Source organism: Schistocerca nitens, chromosome 10, assembly GCF_023898315.1.
Source record: "Schistocerca nitens isolate TAMUIC-IGC-003100 chromosome 10, iqSchNite1.1, whole genome shotgun sequence".
Taxonomy (NCBI): Eukaryota; Metazoa; Arthropoda; class Insecta; order Orthoptera; family Acrididae; genus Schistocerca; species Schistocerca nitens.
Genome location: NC_064623.1, coordinates 33264179 through 33285636, shown reverse-complemented (window position 1 = coordinate 33285636; position 21458 = coordinate 33264179). Strand labels below are relative to the sequence as shown.

Here is a 21458-nt window from a genome sequence, read left to right as displayed (position 1 = left end):
ACAGACATTATGTCCCTTCTTTTTCCTTCTTTATTGAAAGCCAAGAAACATTAGCACACATTATGATAATGGACTGGTATCACAAACCAAATGACCATCACTGTAATGTGACTTAACAAAGGTTTGATTCTCACTCCCAGACCACATACAGAAACAAGATATATATATATATTTAAAAAAAAATACAAAGACACCAAAAATTGTATACACTGATGTCACAGCCAATACAGCTGTGCAGTCAACAAATTTATTACAATATAAAAATAAAAACTTATCACACTATGCTGGAACTTTTTCTCTGAATGGGCAGCCTCCAGTAAATGTTACATTTGAACGTCCATGATCACTTAAATGTACAACTATCAACACATACAAATTTACTAAAAACGAACAGTGTAGGTTTGTCTGATGCTAAAATCTACATTTAAAAGCTTCAAATGACAGCATCAATCTCAGTAAAAATATGTGCCACTATGATTTGGTAAAGACAGCACAATGCAGTCAAGTATTTACACAGAATTCTTACACACTAACTTGGCATATAACAAAACCAGTTGTTACACTGGAATGTAAGGTAAATGACACAGTAAATTTATGGAAGCAAGTTGTCAGTCTTTTTTCCTTTGAAAACACACACACACACACACACACACACACACACACACACACACACACACACACACACACACACACACACACAGATAATTCTAATATTAAAATTACACCACACTTTAAATATTTTGCAATTGCTGAATTATGGTAGTTACTCCATTTTTTAATTTTTTATTGAGTATTTGTTTCTTCAAAGCAAATTATTCTATTGCTAAGCCAGGACACCTCATTTCTTTTGAAAATTGAGTCATACATTTTTGGAAACTAGAGATGTTACAAGAACTGTCACCTGAAAAGTACAAAGACAGTTAATTGCTGAATGAAATCGTTAACATCTGCCTTCTTTTACAAGAACAAAATCATCCATTAAATTAAATGAAATTTTTAGGACTAAGCCACCACAATTCAACCTCAGCAACTGAATAAAAATTAAAATAAATAACATTTGCGAGCAAAAAAGTTTCCACATCAAGTGAATGATACAAAATTGATAAGCTCATATTACTTTCAGGCATTATTTCCTCTGTCAACGAATGCTTTCGGTGTAGACATTGCAACAGGTAACATGTCTGATGGACTATTTTCTAGACTACATACGAAGTTAGTATGAATGGGGCTGTTCTCTTTTCCCACTGGTACATGCCGTGCACCACCATCTTTTCCCTTTGGAGGTTTCTTCCCGGGACTGTTATCCCTATTCTTAAGAATTTGCCTGGCTGCAGTAGTAGTACCCACTTCTTTACGGGCTGAGGCTGTCAATTCAGACTTCAATTTGTCCACTGTAGCCTTCTGAGCACGAGCCTGTGATCTCAGTTTTTCCACTTCCTGTAATTAAAATGATTTGCATATGATACAGTACACAAAAGGAAATGATCTGCTTATGACACTGTTGTATACCTTGAGACAATAAAATATAGCTTAAGCAGCAAGTGAACTTATCTATCCGCACGCAACTTCACATTCTCATCGACCTAAATTTGTCGACACCATTCACTGGAATTTATCACACACTGTGAGCCTGATATTCAGAGCTTCCTTATTCTTTAATTCCCCCATTGTTGGAACTTGCATTCCTCTCTCAACTCCATCTCACATGCATCCTCTCATCAGTCCTATTACACACTACGTATCACTTATTCCCTTTATCTTTAAGTGTTTCAAATTACAGACTAAAAGTTCATAATACAGAGATTTCACTTTCTGACAGTGTCTGATTTCTAATTTTATCTGGTGATGCTGTAGATTGCTGATGATATCCTTCAATGTTTCTACGTGTGCATCTCTACTTACTTAATATAGCTTTGGGATACAACTTCATCTACTAAATTACAGAGAAGTCCTCACTTCAAACTGCCAAGTAACTCATCATTGGTCTGTAAAAGGAGATCATGGTTGAAGGTGATAACCTGTATCATACTGGGAATCTTATGGGGAGTTATAGTTACAGGAATGGCATCCAGCTTGTCACAGGCAAGCAGCGCCATTGACTCAGCACTCAGCAAGGGAGACTGTTTTAATCAGAATGGAGCCACTTCTCATTTTTGAAATTGCTGTTATGTCCCCAAACCTGTCCTCGCGGCGTTTCTTGAAGAAAAGTGGCTCTGTAGACAAAAAGGAATCCCCGTTGGTCCTAGAACAACCTAAATATTGGGGAGAGATTGTCTCACCTTGTTTCTCAGCCATACGTTCCTTCCGTGGCGTAGTCAGAGAAGGAAACATTTTGGGGTCATATACTCCGTGCTACAGTAAGTCTCACCTTCAGAAGAGACTGCTGGTGCCGCGTGGCCACCAAAAAGGAAAGAAGGTTTTATTTGCTTCGTGTACGAGTCTTCCTCTATGGCGACACCCATTCCAAATGAGGGCTCTCCCCACAGGCGCCACCCAGCTACAGCAACAATTACATTGCCCGGGTTCCCCGCACCCCACACACAATGGGCACGTACTCCTTGGCATGTGTGGAAAGTTTCCACCTCCGACACCAACAGTGCAATCCCTGTATGGTCAGGGGGCTACCACCATGCAGATACTTGATCACAGCCCCAAACCCCCTTCCCACAATGGAATGGCTACCATGCTGGACACAGTATCTTAACAAGAAAGAAAGGGTGCAAAGAGAGAACAGAACTGAAGGTGAATGAGCCCCTCTGTTAAATATATCTAGTTAAGATCCCTCAAACGAAAAAAATTGTGCCTAGTAGTTAGAAGAAAGCACACATCATAACATCTACAAAAAGGGTAGAAGAAGTGATCCACAAAATTACAATCCAGTATCACTGGCATCCATGTGCTGTAGAGCCTAAGAATATATTATGAGCTCAAACACAGTGAGGTCTCTCTAATATAATGACCTCCCCCATGCCAACCAGGATGGATTCAAACAACATTTATCATGTGAAACCCAACTTTGCACTTTTCTTGCCTTGCATACTGAAAGCCATGGATCAAGGCAGTCAAGTAGATGCAGTATTTCTCTGTTTCTGGAAAGCACTCGACTCAGTACCATACATTCACTTATTATCTAAAGTATGATCGTACGGCATATCAAGGGAAGTTTGGCTGTATTTATGTTTTTCGCTAGGGAGGAGGCAGCAAGTAATCCTGGGAGGGTCGTCAACATACGTAGAAGCAACTTCAGTTGTGCACCAGAAACGTGTGTTGGGACACTGGTTATTAATGTTTTATATTAATGACCTTGAGGCCAATGTTAATAGTAACCTCAGTCTTTTCTCAAGCAAGTACAGTCTGAGAGAAGGAGCACAAATTTTCTGTTGGATCTTGATAAAATTTCAGAGTGGTCCAAAGACTGGCAACTTGTTCTGGATGTTTAGGAATGTAAATATGCACTTTACGAACTGGAAAAAGTAGTGTCCCAAGACCACAATCTCAAGCAGTCACTACTGGAATTTGTCAACTCGTACAAATACCTGAGTGTAACACTAGATAGGAACATCAAATTGAACAATCACATAGGCTCAGTCATCGGTAAGGTAGGTGACAGACTTTGGTTTATTGATAGAATATCATGGAAATTCAATCAATCTATAAAGGAGACTGCTTACAAGTCACTCATGTGACCCATTCCACAATATTGCTTAAGTGTGTGGGTCCCATACCAAAAGTACCAACAGGGGATATTGAACAGGTACAGAGAAAGGCAACACAAGTGGCCACAGGTTTTGTATGACCCACAGGAGTGTCACAGAGATGATTAAAGAATTGAACTGGTGGACTCTGAGATAAATGTAAACTATCCTGAGAAAGCCATCTTACAAAATTTCAAGAACCAGCTTTAAATGACAACTAGGAATATACTGCAACCCCCTTACATATCGTTTGCAAAGGGATCATGAAGAGAGACAAAGTGATGGTGTTTCACTACTATTGTTCAACAAATTATTTAACAAAGTTGTCAGGAAACGAGAAAAAGAATTTAGTACAAGGACTTTATAAACCAATCAGGCTAGGAAGAAATAGCAAAGGACTAGATATTGACTGAATGGCATTCAATTAACACCTCGCCGAACAGATAACACAAAACCTGAAGTAAAGTAAATGCAGATACTGAAAGAGAAGGCTGAAAAGGTGAGACTACAAGCAAATAGAATATCTGTCAAAACCAAAAAGATTCATGAAAAAAGATTATGACAAAATATAGCAAGATCAAAAAAAGTTCACAAATTCAGGCACCTTGGGGAGATGATACAGGCAAATGGGACAGAGAAAGCAGCTCATGAACAAAGACATAAAGTGATGACTAAAGCATTCTGAAAGAGCAAAAGCATCTGCAACAAATCATACCAACCATGTAAAATAAAAGCGAGATTTTACAACACTCATAAAACCAGAAAACTTATGTTAATCAGAAACATCAGTCATGGATTGGAAATGTGCACTACAAAATATCAGAAAATTAATGGGAAGAATCATCAGAAAAATCCCAGGGCTACTGAGACAGGAGGAGAGACTGAACAGATACCTAACATAGTACATAATTTGAAGAAATGTCAGCTGAAATTTTATGGGCATGTCATGAGGCTGTCCGACACGCAAGACACTAACCAGATATTTGGCTACACAGAAAGCATTAAGAATGTGAGGTAGATCAACAAAGCCAGAAAATACTTTAAGGATGCTGGCGTGACAGATTCATATACATAAGATGCACATGTACTTAAGTGGAAGGTGAGAGAAGAGGTTCAGAAATTCATGACAGGAATAATAATAATAGTGGCGCATGTTATTATTATTATTATTATTATTATTATTATTATTATTATTATTATTATTATCTTCTTTCCTTTCTCAGACCTTAGGTCTGGTTAAAAATGGAAAGTGACGCGGACCTTCATCAAGCGTGACTTCCTTTTAACTGTACGGTATATGTTATATTGCATTCAGGAACTTTCGGGTGATTGAACATGTATCAATAATTACGGATTTCTGTAGTTGTATATATATGTTTGGATGTAGCTGTATTGCGTTGATGTACTGGTGGATATTGTGTGGTATGACTCCTGTAGTTGATAGTATAATTGGTATGATGTCAACTTTATCCTGATGCCACATGTCTTTGACTTCCTCAGCCAGTTGGATGTATTTTTCAATTTTTTCTCCTGTTTTCTTTTGTATATTTGTTGTATTGGGTATGGATATTTCGATTAGTTGTGTTAATTTCTTCTTTTTATTGGTGAGTATGATGTCAGGTTTGTTATGTGGCGTTGTTTTATCTGTTATAATGGTTCTGATCCAGTATAATTTGTATTCATCATTCTCCAGTACATTTTGTGGTGCATACTTGTATGTAGGAACGTGTTGTTTTATAAGTTTATGTTGTAAGGCAAGCTATTGATGTATTATTTTTGCGACATTGTCATGTCTTCAGGGGTATTCTGTATTTGCTAGTATTGTACATCCACTTGTGATGTGATCTACTGTTTCTATTTGTTGTTTACAAAGTCTGCATTTATCTGTTGTGGTATTGGGATCTTTAATAATATGCTTGCTGTAATGCCTGGTGTTTATTGTTTGAACCTGTATTGCAATCATGAATCCTTCTGTCTCACTGTATATATTGCCTTTTCTTAGCCATGTGTTGCATGCGTCTTGATGGATGTGTGGCTGTGTTAGATGATACGGGTGCTTGCCATGTAGTGTTTTCTTTTTCCAATTTACTTTCTTCGTATCTGTTGATGTTATGTGGTCTAAAGGGTTGTAGAGATGGTTATGAAATTGTAGTCGTATAGCCGATGTATTTATATGCGTGATTGCTTTGTGTATTTTGCTAGTTTCTGCTCATTCTATAAAGAATTTTCTTAAATTGTCTACCTGTCTATAATGTAGGTTTTTTATGTCGATAAATCCCCTTCCTCCTTCCTTTATGATTAATGTGAATCTTTCTGTTGCTGAATGTATGTGATGTATTCTATATTTGTGGCATTGTGATCGTGTAAGTGTATTGAGTGCTTCTAGGTCTGTGTTACTCCATTTCACTACTCCAAATGAGTAGGTCAATATTGGTATGGCATAAGTATTTATAGCTTTTGTCTTGTTTCTTGCTGTCAATTCTGTTTTCAGTATTTTTGTTAGTCTTTGTCTATATTTTTCTTTTAGTTCTTCTTTAATATTTGTATTATCTATTCCTATTTTTTGTCTGTATCCTAGATATTTATAGGCAACTGTTTTTTCCATTGCTTCTATGCAGTCGCTGTGGTTATCCAATATGTAATCTTCTTGTTTAGTGTGTTTTCCCTTGACTATGCTATTTTTCTTACATTTGTCTGTTCCAAAAGCCATACTTATATCATTGCTGAATCCTTCTGTTATCTTTAGTAATTGGTTGAGTTGTTGATTTGTTGCTGCCAGTAGTTTTAGATCATCCATATATAGCAAATGTGTGATTTTGTGTGGGTATGTTCCAGTAATATTGTATCCATAATTTGTATTATTTAGCATGTTGGATAGTGGTTTCAGAGCAAGGCAGAACCAGAAAGGACTTAATGAGTCTCCTTGGTATATTCCACGCTTAATCTGTATTGGCTGTGATGTGATATTATTAGAGTTTGTTTGGGTATTAAGTGTGGTTTTCCAGTTTTTCATAACTATGTTTAGGAACTGTATCAATTTAGGATCTACTTTGTATATTTCCAATATCTGCAGTAACCATGATTGGGGTACACTATCAAAAGCTTTTTGGTAATCAATGTATGCATAGTGTAGCGACCTTTGTTTAGTTTTAGCTTGATATGTCACCTCTGCATCTATCATCAGTTGCTCTTTACATCCTCGTGCTCCTTTGCAACAGTCTTTTTGTTCTTCATTTATAATTTTGTTCTGTGTTGTATGTGTCATTAATTTCTGTGTAATGACTGAAGTTAATATTTTGTATATTGTTGGTAGGCATGTTATGGGACGATATTTTGCTGGGTTTTCTGTGTCTGCTTGATCTTTAGGTTTCAGATAAGTTATTCCATGTGTAAGTGTATCAGGGAATGTGTATGGGTCTGCAATGTAACTGTTAAATAATTTAGTTAGATGTGACTGTGTTGAGGTGAACTTATTATTATTATTAACTATGAGAATTTCTTTTAAGCTGCTGCGGGCACTCTGCAATACATTCTTTTATACAGTCATTTGGACATAATCTACCGATTATTCTTTCCTTTAAATCTTTCTGTGTAATAGACAGTAACTGATGTTGTCTACATATTTGTATCTTAATGTTCCATATAATCCAGAATTGAAAGCAAAAAGAAATATTTTGCTAGCTACCCATTTGCTTAAATGTATCTGCATACACTAGTATGGAGCTTTTATGGATGGTCATTCATTTGTTAAAATAATGGTATTTGAGATTACTATGAATCTTACTTCCTTTTTATTATGGGCACCAGATAACCGTGCTCACAGCTCTTGAACGAGTGCTCACAGCTCTTAACATATGCATTGCAGAGCCCATGTTTACTTCACTTTTTTGCTTTGAATGACACTTCATGACACAGCCCTGAAAGCCTATCATTCTTGTTGGGACACTTTGTATATTAAGAAGTTGTATATTCATGGATATTTAATATTGAACATTAAAATATTCATGAACATAATGTAGCAACTTTATTAACTTAAGATTAATGATCATCTTACCTCACGAAGTTCCATATTCTTCTCTTGTAACTGAACAACATATTTTACTTTCTGTTTGCGATTCTGATGACCAAATTTCAGAGCTAGATTTCGCAGCTCGTCCTCTGTTTCGGCCTTTCCTCTTAGAATTTCTCTTCGTTCTGTCAGAAAGCTCTCCAACTGCTTTCTGAATGGTCCCACTAGAGCTTCTAGCTGACAACACTGTCTCTCTGCACGTAGAGCTCTTTCTTCATATTCTTGCAACTGCCTGAAAAGTTAAGACTTATTTTTGAAAGGGAATGAAAACATACAACCAAGAATTTACAATTCTCTGTTGGGAAGTGCATTATTTACAAATATTCTCATTATTCACAGTGACAATATGATACTGGAAAGTCTTTAATAGAATACAAATAATGCAATGAGTAAAGCTATCCACTCTCGAAAACTTTGAGGAACTAAGCAAATAGCCACGGATATATACAAAATGGAAAACATTGCAGATCCTCAAGACAAAGTGACCCTTCACAATTAACTGATACAACAAAGGCATGCAAACGTACACACGCTCACGGTATGTTTTCCTGCTGACCTGTTTTCTCAACAGTTAGCTCAGGAGGAAGATATTATCAAATCTCAGCAACAATTTTCAGCCTTGCTTGTGCACCGTCAACTGCTCAAAGACTCAATAGTATGGTGACTGGGTATTGTTAATACTTGCATGATCTATGAATAACACATGTAGGTATCATAAAAAAATCATACAAACATCAAGTCTTTAATTGTAAGTGTCCAAAGCAAACAAAAAAGCATAAAAGTGTCAAAACAAACTTGTTCATCTGACATTTCAAAATTCTAATTAATTTATAATTACACAGAATAAAGTTCAGATACAGGTATGTTGAGTAACACTGATACATTATTGTGCAGTTCTTTATTTATATCCTCACTGACTCCCTTTCAGGTTTCTTCAGGGAGCATTTGCATCACCAACATTACAAGAAAATGTCAAATATTTCACCACAAAAAGAGCATGAGAAACCTTTGAAGACAACATAAAGAAAGGTAACCTATTGGAGACATTGAAAAAGAGAACAAGCATCAGTGGAGTAACCACATATGTTTACAATTGCTTCAAGTGCTTATTGCAACAAGGAAACCAACAGGTGAAAACTGTGAAAACAACGGATTATGTTTCTGGAATTCCATATGGCAATAATGTGTAAGGGCAGTTATTTGCAAGCTCCCTGGATTGTAATTGTGACCTCTCATTAAGATGCCTAAGAAGTCAGATCTACAGTTAGTACTATCAGAAGACACTTTCTAGCCGAGAAAAATATGGCAACATGCTGACTATTTACATGACTGCCTTCAGCTACTCTTCTTTTTCAGAGGGGGAAAAATAGGAAAGAAGTCATACAGTGAATAAACATGATAAAATCGACACCTTTCACTGGGATGGTATTCATTAATTTCTGTACTTTAAATACAAGGCAGAATGAAAATGCCAACCTACTAATTGCAAACTGCAACACTGAACTTGGGTAGACTCATAAAGAGACAGAAAAGGCAGAAGTTTAATTATTGTGTAAATTAAAGGAGGAAGGGGAAGAGAGGAATGGAAGGGGAAGGAAAGTAACTATTGATGTCAACCGGATTGGGACGTCGTCCAGAATCAGCGACAACAAGTGAAAATGTGTGGTGGACCAGGATTTGAACCAGCAATCTCCTGCCTAATAGGCCATTGCATTAACCACTGCACCATCCGTACAAAATGTTTATCGCAATTGCGTAGACTAGCTCAGCACACCTCTCGGCTGACCCACATTCCCACCTAGCACCACCACCAATCTGTAGTCCCCATCCACGACCTCCATACTCGCTACTTTGAGTTTCCCGCAGAAGGTCGAATGAAATTGTGCATCTGCACTGAAGGTGGTGGATTCATTGCCCATTGAAGTAAATCAATTTTACGAATGCGTGTGGCGTCTGTTCTTTTGGACTGCAGATAGGTGGCGCTAGGTGGGAATGTGGGTCGACCAAGAGGTGTGCCGAGAGTCCACACAATTGCAATGAACACTGTCTCCAGATGGCGCAGTGATTAATACAACTGGACAGTAAGCAGGAGATCCTGGGTTTGAATCCCAGTCCAGCACACACTTTCACTTGTCATCACCGACTCCACATAAAGTCCTGATGCAGCTGACATCAATAGTTCCCTCCCTTCCTGCCACTCCTCCTATGTACATAATATGTATAACAGCTCCAGATTCCTTATGGTTTCCATTCTTTCAGACATGTCCAAAAGAACAAACACCACACATACATATAAGAAGTTTGAATTCCTGGTCTTAGAACCAGCACTTCTTTTTGAGAGTTGAAAAAGAAGACATGAGATGTAGAGCATATCTATGTTGTAAAAGTGCAGCTGAAAGCAACAAATCATGAGAAATCTTTGATCGAGAGACAAGGTACACTTGCGATACAGAAGTGACAGTTGGATTTAATGGGGCGGCAGGGGGGGGGAGATTTTTAGAATGAGCTCCAGGCAATCTACAGGGCAGCATATAGCTAACTCATAATTTAAAGAAGAGAAAAGGAGTATCTAGAAAAAGGTAACAATTAGGAGGCAATAGGCAGGGAATCAAGTATCAAACGCATGGAAAAGCTGAAACATGAACATTTAATTTCAAGAAGTTGGCTAAAGTGACATTAATTGCTGTGTGTCCATAAGAAAAGTGTATTTCATTTTATCTTTCTCGCTGTTTTAACACAATGACCACCTTCTTGATGTGCCACATATATTACAGAGGGCAACATGACCTAACAATCTTGCCCACCCTCATGTGTAAATCCTGATAGGGAAGCTGCAAAAAGCATATATAACTGACAAGTTACTCTGGCACTAAAATAGGTATTATACCCACTTTTATATTTATCACAGGTGTTTTCGGATTAGTTACGTAAAATTTTACTAAGCATGTCATTTGTTTTGACAGAGAGGAAGGCATTTGAAATTTGAATGAAACCACGATGAAGTTTCCTCAGGTTATCAGCAGAGTAAAGGCATCCTGCAGCAATGTTTCGACAAGTTTCCTACTCGTCACCTTCAGGCCTGAAGCTGACAAGTAGCAAACTTGTCGAAATGTTTCATCAGAATGATGCCTTGACTTGGCTGATAACCCAAAAAAATCTCGGATTCGTTGAGAAAGCCTGCATTCTCATTTAATGAAACCAGTAACCACTACACAGACAAATACAACAATAGACCGCAATAAAAAATATTAAAACAAAGGTTTACTGGAAAATTGTAGTAGGGGTACCTGGAAGAATGACTCTGTACAGGAAAAAATTAAGTTACTGTTATGCACCAAGAATCTGTAACTGATATTCCTGTTTACAACAGGTTTCATGTTTTTATGCTACTGCCTGTGATTTGCACTGACACTCACCATCTTTCTTTACGAGCACCAGATTTCCAGTTTAGTTTCTGTTTTTCTTGTTTGCTATTGATGATGCATCTGACTGGTTGCCTACAATCACTTACTTCTGCTGACACTCTAAGCATTCCATGTATTTTAATCATTGAAAATTAAATGGTTTCTTAAAATGAGTTTTTTTTCATTTTTATAATCAGAATGGATCTCCTTTTACCAAAACATGTGCAACAAAGAAATACAACGAACAATCCAACTTGGTCAAACCTCAATGTTTAAACTCACTAAGATCTGGGAGAACCAGGTAATATCCAAACCAATGAAGCTGCACCTGCTGGAATCGGTGTTTCCTGTGTGCTTGTATAGTTGCAGGACCTGGATCGTGAAAGCTAGAGACAAGCCAAAATGACCATTAGCAAAGAAGAACAACAGGAGTAAAATTGGAAATGTGGCGCTCATAAAGAAAGGTGGGGAGTGCCTGTGAGAGTAATAGGCAGTACCATAAAAACATGAAAGGTATTGTTAATATTAATATAGGTTTGTGTTGGCAGAAAATTTTACATGTATCACGGACAGAAAGAACCAATGCTTCCATTACAGCAGAACTTAGCATCACAAGAAGTTTATATTTCTGTATCACACTGCCAGTTCCTGTGGCACATTTTGAGAAGAGATGGGAATAATTCAGAAGAAACTACCTTGCAACACAAACTCAAAGGCAGAAGACCACAGTGAAGAATGGTATGTAGATGATTGGATAAAGTGAAGAAGATTGCCAGGCTATTACTTCACATCATATTAAAGAGCTGGAGATCACTGGATGGAGGTGTCTAGTTGAAGATTCACTTAAGAAATGATTAAGAAATGAGATCATGACACTCAGAGACGAGTTAATCTACAAATGACGACGACGACTAAAACAATCGACACAAGTAGGTTAGTTTTAGCATTAAAAATACTTCGTAAAAAAAGCACACTCACTAAAGAAACAGATCACAAATCCTGGAAGGGAATACACACATCTGATATCCCAAATAAATACACTGATTATGATGACAGAAAAACTAAGACAAAAACAAGGATCCACCACAAGGGAATTATCCAAATGGGATGGAATTCAATAGATGTGATGTAGACGTGCAGGCAAACAAATGATTATAATTTCAGAAAAAATGGATGATTATTCAGGAGAAAGAACTTCACAAATTGAGTAAGTCAATAAAGCACTGGTCCCCCTCTGGCCCTTATCCAAGCAATTACCCGACTTGGCGTTGATTGATAAGAGTTGTCGGATGTCCTACCGAGGGATACTGTACCAAATTATGTCCACCTGGCATGTTAGATCATCAAATTCCTGAGTTGGTTGCAGGGCTCTGCCCATAATACTCCAAATGTTCATAATTGGGGAGAGGACTGGCATACTTGATGGCCAAGATACCGTTTGGCAAGCACGAAAAACAAGCAGTAGAAACTCTTGCCCTGTGTGAGAGCATTACCTTCCTGAAACGTAAGCCCCGGATGGCTTGCCACAAATGGCCACAAAATGAGGCATACAATATTGTCAACATACCACTGTGCTGTAAGGGTGCTACATACGACAATCAAAGGGTTCTGCTATAAAAAGAAATGGCATCCCAGACCGTCACTTCTGATTTTCGGGCCATAGGGCAGACGAAAGTCAGATTGGCATCCCACCACAATGCAGAGCGTCTCCAGAAACGTCTTTGACCTGGAATCTCTGACTGGAGTAGAACTGTCTTTAGTGACGAGTCCCACTTCGAACTGAGCCACAGTGACCACCAAAGACCTGTGTGGAGAAGTCCCAGACAGTGGTTGGATACCAATATGACTGTTGCTAGCCATACAGCCCAACAATCTGGAGTGATGGCCTGGGATGCCATTTCTTTTAACAGCAGGACCCTTTGGTAGTCATCCGCAGCACGTCAACAATATTCTACACCCCGTTTTGTTGCCCTCCGTGGCAGTCCAAGCACGGCTGACATTTCAGCACGATAAAGCCCAAAAAGAAACGCACACACACACACACACACACACACACACAAAGTGAGAGTTTCTGCTGCTTGTATTCGTGACTTCATAATTTACAAACCTTACCTTGGCCAGAAAGGTTGCTGGATATCCCCACCTCCAAATGAGAGCATTTGGTGCATTATGGGAAGGGCCCTCCAACCATCTCGTGATTCTGATGCTCTAATGTGTCAAATTGGACAGAATTTTGCACAGTAGCCCTTGGGAGGACACCCAACAACTCTGTCAGTCAATGGCCTGGCCAGTAAGTGTTTGGATAAGGGCCAGAGGTGGACCAGTGCATTATTGACTTGATCAATCTGTAAAGTTCTTTCTCTCGAATAATCATCCAATTTTTCTAAAATTGAAATCATTCATTTTTTTGCACATGCACATCACATTCACTGATTTCCAAGGCATTTGGATAACTCTTTCTCGGTCAGTCTTTTCTTCACTTTTTTCTTTTTCTTCTCTTTAACAGTGTACTCTAACATTAAATATCAGACTATGCAGTAAACTTCACTTTCATTGCAGAAATAAGTTCAAAACAAAAATACTTGTGCAGGTCACAACTGAGGTTAACCAGTACAATTTTATTTTGATAAAATGTTTAAAATACTGTTCCTGCACCAAGTCCAATTCAACAACTTATAAATAAAACTTTGTCAAATCAGTTCTCTCTTATTTTTATGGTGGTTGGCATTCTCATTTTGTTACCCATTTTTTTCCTGGGAAATCACTTCTGTTTCAGTTGTTTCTGAATGCAGGAGAGAATATCATTGTCCTACGAAGTTCTATCTGAACCTCACAGAGAGACTTCTTCACCTTCAGCTCACCACTTGCCACATAATCAGTGCAAACAATGAAACAAACTCTAACACAAGAAAGTGCCTATTGTTGCATAAGAATGAATGTTCGTAAGGACAAACTCCAACTAGAACTCGGTTTACGTGCCATTAAATTCCTGCTCAAAGAGATTACACAGGGACGTAAAATTGATTGTAAGATACAACACACAACTGGTAGGACCTGCAAGTGACAATTTGTGTGTGTGTGGCTTCATAGTTCGTGTGTGACGTCTGTGCTCGATTTGGCCAGAGGCCCCCTGGCCTGCTAGTAGACAGCAGTTATGTGCGCAGTTTGTCAGCTGCGCAACTTTTGTGTTGTCTGTTGTATATACTTTGCCTCTCACGTGTTTTATGATTTTTCGTGTAATAAAGTTAGTGTTTTTGGGTTAGGACACTTTGGCGATGAGGACAGGATTCAATTCTTCATGTTCCACTTCCACCATTGGTCCTTTGAGTTTAATTTGGAGGCAGTGCTTAAATCTCTTCTTGAGCAACAGCAAGCACTGACAGTTGCTATTTCCAATTTAACGTAGTGCCGCCAACAACATAGCTGTCACCATTCCCTGCATATGACTACCATAATAAAACTGACGATGAGCTAAATGTACTTACCGATCTTGGATCATATGCAGTGACAGATACCATATTGAAGACAGAAAAACCAAAAATCCACTACTATATAGCTATGCGAAGATGTTGAAATGTCAACTTTTATATACATTTAATGTAATTACAATGATGATTATGGACTTTTAAAAAAAGATAAACAATTTTTCCGTATTTTGTGTATGAAACTTATGTTCGAAAGATAATTTTGCAAAAATAGATCAATATATGATGATCATTTCTTTGCTACTTCTTGTTAGAGGTAAATCTTTGTTTTTTAATTCAGTTGGTTATATAAGTTTGAAGTGCAAGGATGGAGTGCAGGTTGTGTGTGTTTTGCTGATTCGTATTGTGAAGTGAAATGCCTGAAAATACGTGTAATCCTCCATAAAGTCCACCAGTGTACACACAACTTTCATAGAAGCAACTCAATCATTTTTTTTTTTTTAAATAAAACTAAACCAAAGAAAGGAAATAGATATCGCGCCATCACTCCACGACAAAGAAGAGCAACAAAAAAGATGAGTATTATTAATAAAACTTGTTATTTAAATTCGACCGTCACTATCTCTCAATGCAGTGTCTCACTGTGGCATGTGCTATGAAAATGAGACCAGCTGCCCAAATTACTAACTTAATTCAAAAATTAATAAATCCATTTTGGGTAACAAGAGGGTGGTGATGATCAGACCATGCAGCAGAAGACTGGGATGCTTACGAAAAGTGCACGTGACAATGTTTCCAGGCATTTAAGGTAACAAATGTAAACTTGTGCAAGGCTGTTTTTTTGTCATGCATCTCACCTCGTGTGTATCAATTGTTGTGTCAGCTCACCCCCTTATAAGAACCTTCAAGTCTCTCTTGATCAGATGTGCAAGTTACCTTTTATCTATCACAAAGTACTCATGTTACTGATTGTCATGTGGGGTTTTACCATTGCCAAAACAGTCATGCAGGGCACAGGCAGTAGGACTACATGGACTTAGTCATCAACAACGTAATCGTAATTTTGTGACAAATGTTCATAAGGAATCCTACAGAGATCAAATGATTCGAGATGCAATCGTACATCTTTCTCTTGACACGGAGGTTCTAGAACAAACTCTCGTGTGAAAATCCTATGCTCACGGAGTAGTAAATACCCCTCAGTCATGTGAAGTTTCACGGGCTGCAGGTAGTCAGACAGGAGCCTGGTCCACAGTTTCAGAAAACAGTTCATCTCTCCCCTTCCAGCAATGAGTGTTCACAAAGGAACAGAGACACCATTGCAGTGTCCCCGAGACATCTCAGCATCGTACAGGTAATCGTTGTCCGCAACAACAACAGTCCACATCATAACAGCCACAGCCTCATGCTCCGCTGCCTTCATACCCATACAACACGAATGGACCACATGAACCAAGCACCAGGAAACTTATAATAGGTGCCATAAAAAAGGGACACATTGCTTCTGTGTGTAACTCTTCCGAACCTGAGTGAGGATGAAACGAACATGGGTGTGAACTGCATTTCAGCAGTGATTGTGTCTTCAAGCAAATGCAAACTGAAGGGTTTGTGTTTAACAAACCACTAAGAATGCAGGCGGACATTGGTGCGGTAGCAATTTTCATGAATTCTCACACTTATTTGGTTTCTCCCCCTCTGGCTCCAGTGTCACACGGCTGGTGAGTTATAACAAACAACAGATTCCCATTCTTGGACAGTTTTCTGCACCTGTGACTCACAAGACTGCAGTTCATTTATTAACATTCCTAGTTGTGGACTATGCTTACACTGAATATCTATTTGGTTGGGACACATTTAAACTTTTTGGGTTCTCCATCAATGACTAAGTGCATCTGATTTCTGATCAAGTTTTATACTGACTTTTAGATGCTCTCTGTGCACAATCTCCCTCCCTATTTTCTCCAGCACTGGGTTGTGCAACAGAATTTCAGGCTCGTATTACAATTAAATAGTTTGTCCGTTTTTCGGGCATGCCCAACACTAGTAGCTTTATAGGATCAAGTAAAAGCAGAAGTAGATCATCAATCCCTTGATGATGATGTCCCATACTCCGAGGAGCATAGGGGACGATGCGGTAGACCTGCACCGCTGTACTAGGCGAGGTACTAGTGGAGGTGGTTTGCCATTGCCTTCCTCCGACCGTAATGGGGATGAATGATGATGATGAAGACGACACAACAACACCCAGTCATAACGAGGCAGGAAAAATCGCTGACCACACCGGGAATCGAACCCGGGACCTCGTGCACGGGAAGCGAGAACGCTACCGTAAGACTACATCTCTCAAATACCCTTGTGTTATTAGACCTATTTCTTCCAGTGGATGGTACAAAAACCTACGGGTAAATTACACCTCTGTGGAGATTTTTAAAAATCAATTAATGCACAGTCACTCATTGATACCTATCCTTTACAGCGCCCTGACGAGCTGCTAGCAATATTATCGGGGTCATTATTTTTCAAAGATTGACTTGGCAGTTGTATATTTACAGTTGCTTCCAGATGAGCAATCTAAATGCCTTCTACTTATCAATACATCATCTGGGCTTTATCAATACTAGTGTTTACCTTTTGGCGTGGCAAGCACACCAGCTTATTGCTTCCATTCCTGGGTGCATCAACTATTTAGATAACATTGTAGTGTCTGGTGCCCCTACAGCAGAACATTTGCAGCATCTTGTGTTAGCCAGACATATCTCAGTTCAGCCTTGGCGCCATCCTTGCTAATAAGTATGTGGAACGATCAGAACGCCCTATTGGATACACCTCCAAACCTTAAATTCAATGCAACAAGGTAGATAAAGAAGCTTTAGCAATCTAAAGGAATTTCATGTTTGCTATTCAGTTTGAACTTTCACCTGATCACAAACCACTGGTGTCTTTTTAACCCTTCTATATCCTTGCCAGACAAATCTGCACATAACCTACAGTGATGGTCTCTTTTAATGTCAGGATACAATATGATGTACATTTTCAACCTATTGTGCAACATGCAAATGATGATGCTTTGTCACATTTTCCAATTGGTCAGGATCGAGAATTTGATAAAGAGGAACTGGGAAGCTCAAAAATGATGGTGATGATTTTCCTTTTACTTGCACTAGAATTGTAGCTGTGGATCCAGTTTTAAACGAACTTGTTTCCTTTGTGCAACATGACTGGCTGGTCAAACCTCCAGCCATTGCTTTTGATCTTTTATGAAATGATTTTGTATTACAATATCGTTTTTCTGTTTGGGACGTAGTTCTGCTGCCACCTACAGTGGACACCACTCTCTGGGTTGTATTCCTGTCCGTCCTTTGGCATGAGGTTGTGTGTTTATTACTTTTGTACCTCTGGGGTCACACAGGCATGTTTTTTGGCAAGGAATTAATGATGAAATAGCATGGGATGTTACAGCCTGCCCACAGTGTACCACACGTCAGGTGGCCCCCATGCATCTTTGTCACCATGACCAGCTCCACAGCAGCCTTGGATGCAAATTTATGCAGATTTTACGGGATCTTTTTGGAATTTTTGCTAGCTTGTTATAACTGAAGCATATTCTAAATTTATGTATGTGGTGCATTGTCTGTCTATTTCTGCGGCGACAACAATTTCAGCTATGTTGAAAAATTTTTACAATGGAATGTCTTCTGTATACATACGTTACAGACAACGGCCCACATTTTGTATCTCAGGAATTTCAAAATTTATGCAAAGAGAGAGAGAGAGAGAGAGAGAGAGAGAGAGAGAGAGAGAGAGAGAGAGAGAGACAGAGTTCATCTTGTCATGGCTCTTACATTCCATCATGAATCAAAGAGAGAAGCACAACAACTAGTACACACATTTAAGACTCAGATGAAGAAATACATTTTGAATGTGTCACCAGAAGTGGCTCTTTACCACTTCCTCAGTTCTTATAGGTTTACTGCTGCTCGAAATAAAGAGTCCGGCAGAGTTTTGCACAGCTGTCAGCATCGAACTCTGCTACATCTGCTTAACAGGACACAGGGACATCTACCAACATCAGAGCCACAATGCTTCTGGCCTGGCATAACCATTTGGTTCACAGTTTTGGCCACCAACCGGACCGGGTACTGACGATGATCAAGAGTCACTGTAGCCTAGAGCCCTGGGTCATCCACACTGCTGAGGAAAGGGCGATGCGAAACTTCAACCAGCTATGACCTGGGCAGCTGCATGCCAGGAGCACCCTGCCACCCTCACATCCTCCATCTGCCTGGCCATCTCCTACATCGTGATTTGGAGCCTTCGCCTTCTCTGCTGCAGGTGCCTTTGCAACTCTCTCCTCTGCCGTGGGTGCTCCCTTCAGCTGTTAGGGGCCAAGGCAGGATCCAGTTCCTGTTCCATCGCAGTGGACGCCTCTTTCACTGCCACCTCCATTGCAGCCTTCTTTGACAGAGTTGGACTAGGACTTTGAAATGGAAGCTGCAACATTATTACCTGTCCTCCCATACGGTCTCTCACAGTGGGGCATGTGCCGCACCTGTCCACGCTTATGTCATTTCCAGTCCCACGTATTGATGGCAGCGCGTTAGAGGACTCGACAACCAACTTCGACAACAGAAGAATGGCCGTGAGCACAGTGCTCATTTCTTCACAAAAGAAGAGGACTGCTGTAACTACTAAATTTGGGAGTGTGACACTTCACTTCGTAGTTTGTGCATGAAGGTTGTGCTCAATGCAGCCACTAGACACCCCCAGCATGCTAGTAGCACAGCAGCCGTCTGCACAGCCTGCCAGCTGCACTCCTCGTTAGAGCTAATGACCACATTTGCTGCAGCAAATCAAGTCTCTGCTGGACACTTGTGTGTTGCTGTCATATGTACTTTGTTCCTCATGTGTTTTCTGCCGTTTCATGTTATAGAGTTAGTGTTCCTGGGTTGGAACAACAATGTCATGTAACTTTCAGAATCTCACTTACAAAGTGTTTCTTCTGACACAGATTCATAGCAACCTATTCTTCCCATTATAGATTTGTGTCATATTTTTCCATCAAGTAGCAAAGGATACAGTAATCATTAACAACAGATTGCTGTACCCTTTACTACTTGAAATAAATACATTCCGTGGGCACAACTGTTTCATTATGGAATCAAACCTAATGTTTTTCTATTTCTCCCAAGTTTCCAGCTTCAGAAAAGAGGGTTTTAAAAAAAGGGGGGTGGTCTGGAAGTTCTGGATTAACATGAGGTTGCTGCCAGCCTCGTATTAAATATCTTTTATAAACCCATGTTTTGTGGCCCCTGTTTTGCATTTTGGTAATTTGTATGTGTTAATCTACCAACTTACATGAACATAGTATCTGACATTACTGTTTCAAACTGCAAAGTTGCTTCCCACAAGCTATGCTCTTACTGACCGAGCTGTCTAGAGCTGACTTATTTGCCTCTAACTCGCATAAAATCTCTCTCCTACATTACAAATTTTACTGATTTCTCCTGCAGGTCTTTAAGCCCAGGCTGTGTCTCCTCAAACAAGATTTTGTATTCACTCACAATGTTGATTTCACTAACACTGATTTATATAGATTTTTGTATTTTGTGAGTTGTGTGTTGCTAACATCTGAATAGACTGTTCCCACATAAATGCTATCACATTCACAAACAACAAATAAAAATTAAAAAAAAAAAAAAAAACAGTCAGCAGCTGTTACTGTCCTCATACACAACTATCTCATCTGCTTAGGAAGCAAAGATGTATAAATGTATAACAGACAATGTAGCAGCTGCATGGGACTTCTTACTTTAACTGCTTCATTGTTCTGCTAGTGGATCATCAAATACAGAAATCTAAATAATGCAGCAGTGGTCAAACATAGCATCGTAAGTAAGTACAAGATCTCATTTGGAGAGACATGTTACATCCAACACTTCAAATTACAGGTACAAGGTGTCACCAAAAGAGGCCATGAAAATTAGATCGAGCTACTGCAACTAACAGATGTGGGGCTACAGACACAGCAGCACATGGAGGCAGGTGCTCGATACTGGGAGGTTCAAATGGCTCTGAGCACTATGGGACTTAGCTGCGCGGGATTAGCCGAGCGGTCTAAGGCGCTGCAGTCACGGACTGTGCGGCTGGTCCCGGCGGAGGTTCGAGTCCTCCCTCGGGTATGGGTGTGTGTGTGCGCGCTTGTCCTTAGGATAATTTAGGTTAAGCAGTGTGTAAGCTTAGGGGCTGATGACTTGGCAGTTAAGTCCCATAAGATTTCACACACAGTTGAGCAAACAATACTATGGGACTTAACATCTGAGGTCATCAGTCGACTAGAACTTAGAATTACTTAAACCTAACTGACCTAAGGACATCACACACACCATGCCCGAGGCAGGATTCGAATCTGCGACCACAGCAGTCGCGCAGTTCCAGACTGAAGTGCCTAGAACCGCTCGGTCACTCTGGCCAGTGATACTGAGAGGCTACACAGGAGTATATACTTTATTTTATACTTTGATGAGAGCAATGACACTGTTGACAACATATCATGGTTGGTTTGACATCATGAGCAGGTCAGTCTGGGGCCATATTCAGCTGTCTGATCATATGCACTACCCTCTTGGAAATATTATGGAGAAACAGACCAATACTTCCACATTTCCTTTTCAGGTTCCTCACAACAGCAAAATCTTATGCAAACATCATCAAACACTTCTTACAGCTGCAGCTACTGATTCACCGCGCACAAATCATGCGTGTTCCAACTAAGACAGTACTTCCAATTGGTCTGAATGACTTGGCAGGAGTCACACATTTACAGTACAAAGCTGAAATGGTGAAATTCAGTAGCTTTCATCTGTGC

At 39.4% G+C, this 21458-nt stretch overlaps 1 protein-coding gene across 1 annotated transcript in view; it reads right to left on the bottom strand.

Annotated features, from left to right (window-relative positions):
• Window positions 1-1119: 1119 nt before the first annotated feature.
• LOC126209830 (hyaluronan mediated motility receptor-like) overlaps window positions 1120-21458 on the bottom strand; it is a 68725-nt gene continuing 48386 nt past the window's right edge. The window contains exons 2-3 of the mRNA XM_049938961.1: window positions 7750-7996; window positions 1120-1437 (exon numbers count right to left, since the gene is read on the bottom strand). Coding sequence (XP_049794918.1) covers window positions 1120-1437; window positions 7750-7996 — 565 coding nt within the window. The remainder of the gene's footprint in view (window positions 1438-7749; window positions 7997-21458) is intronic.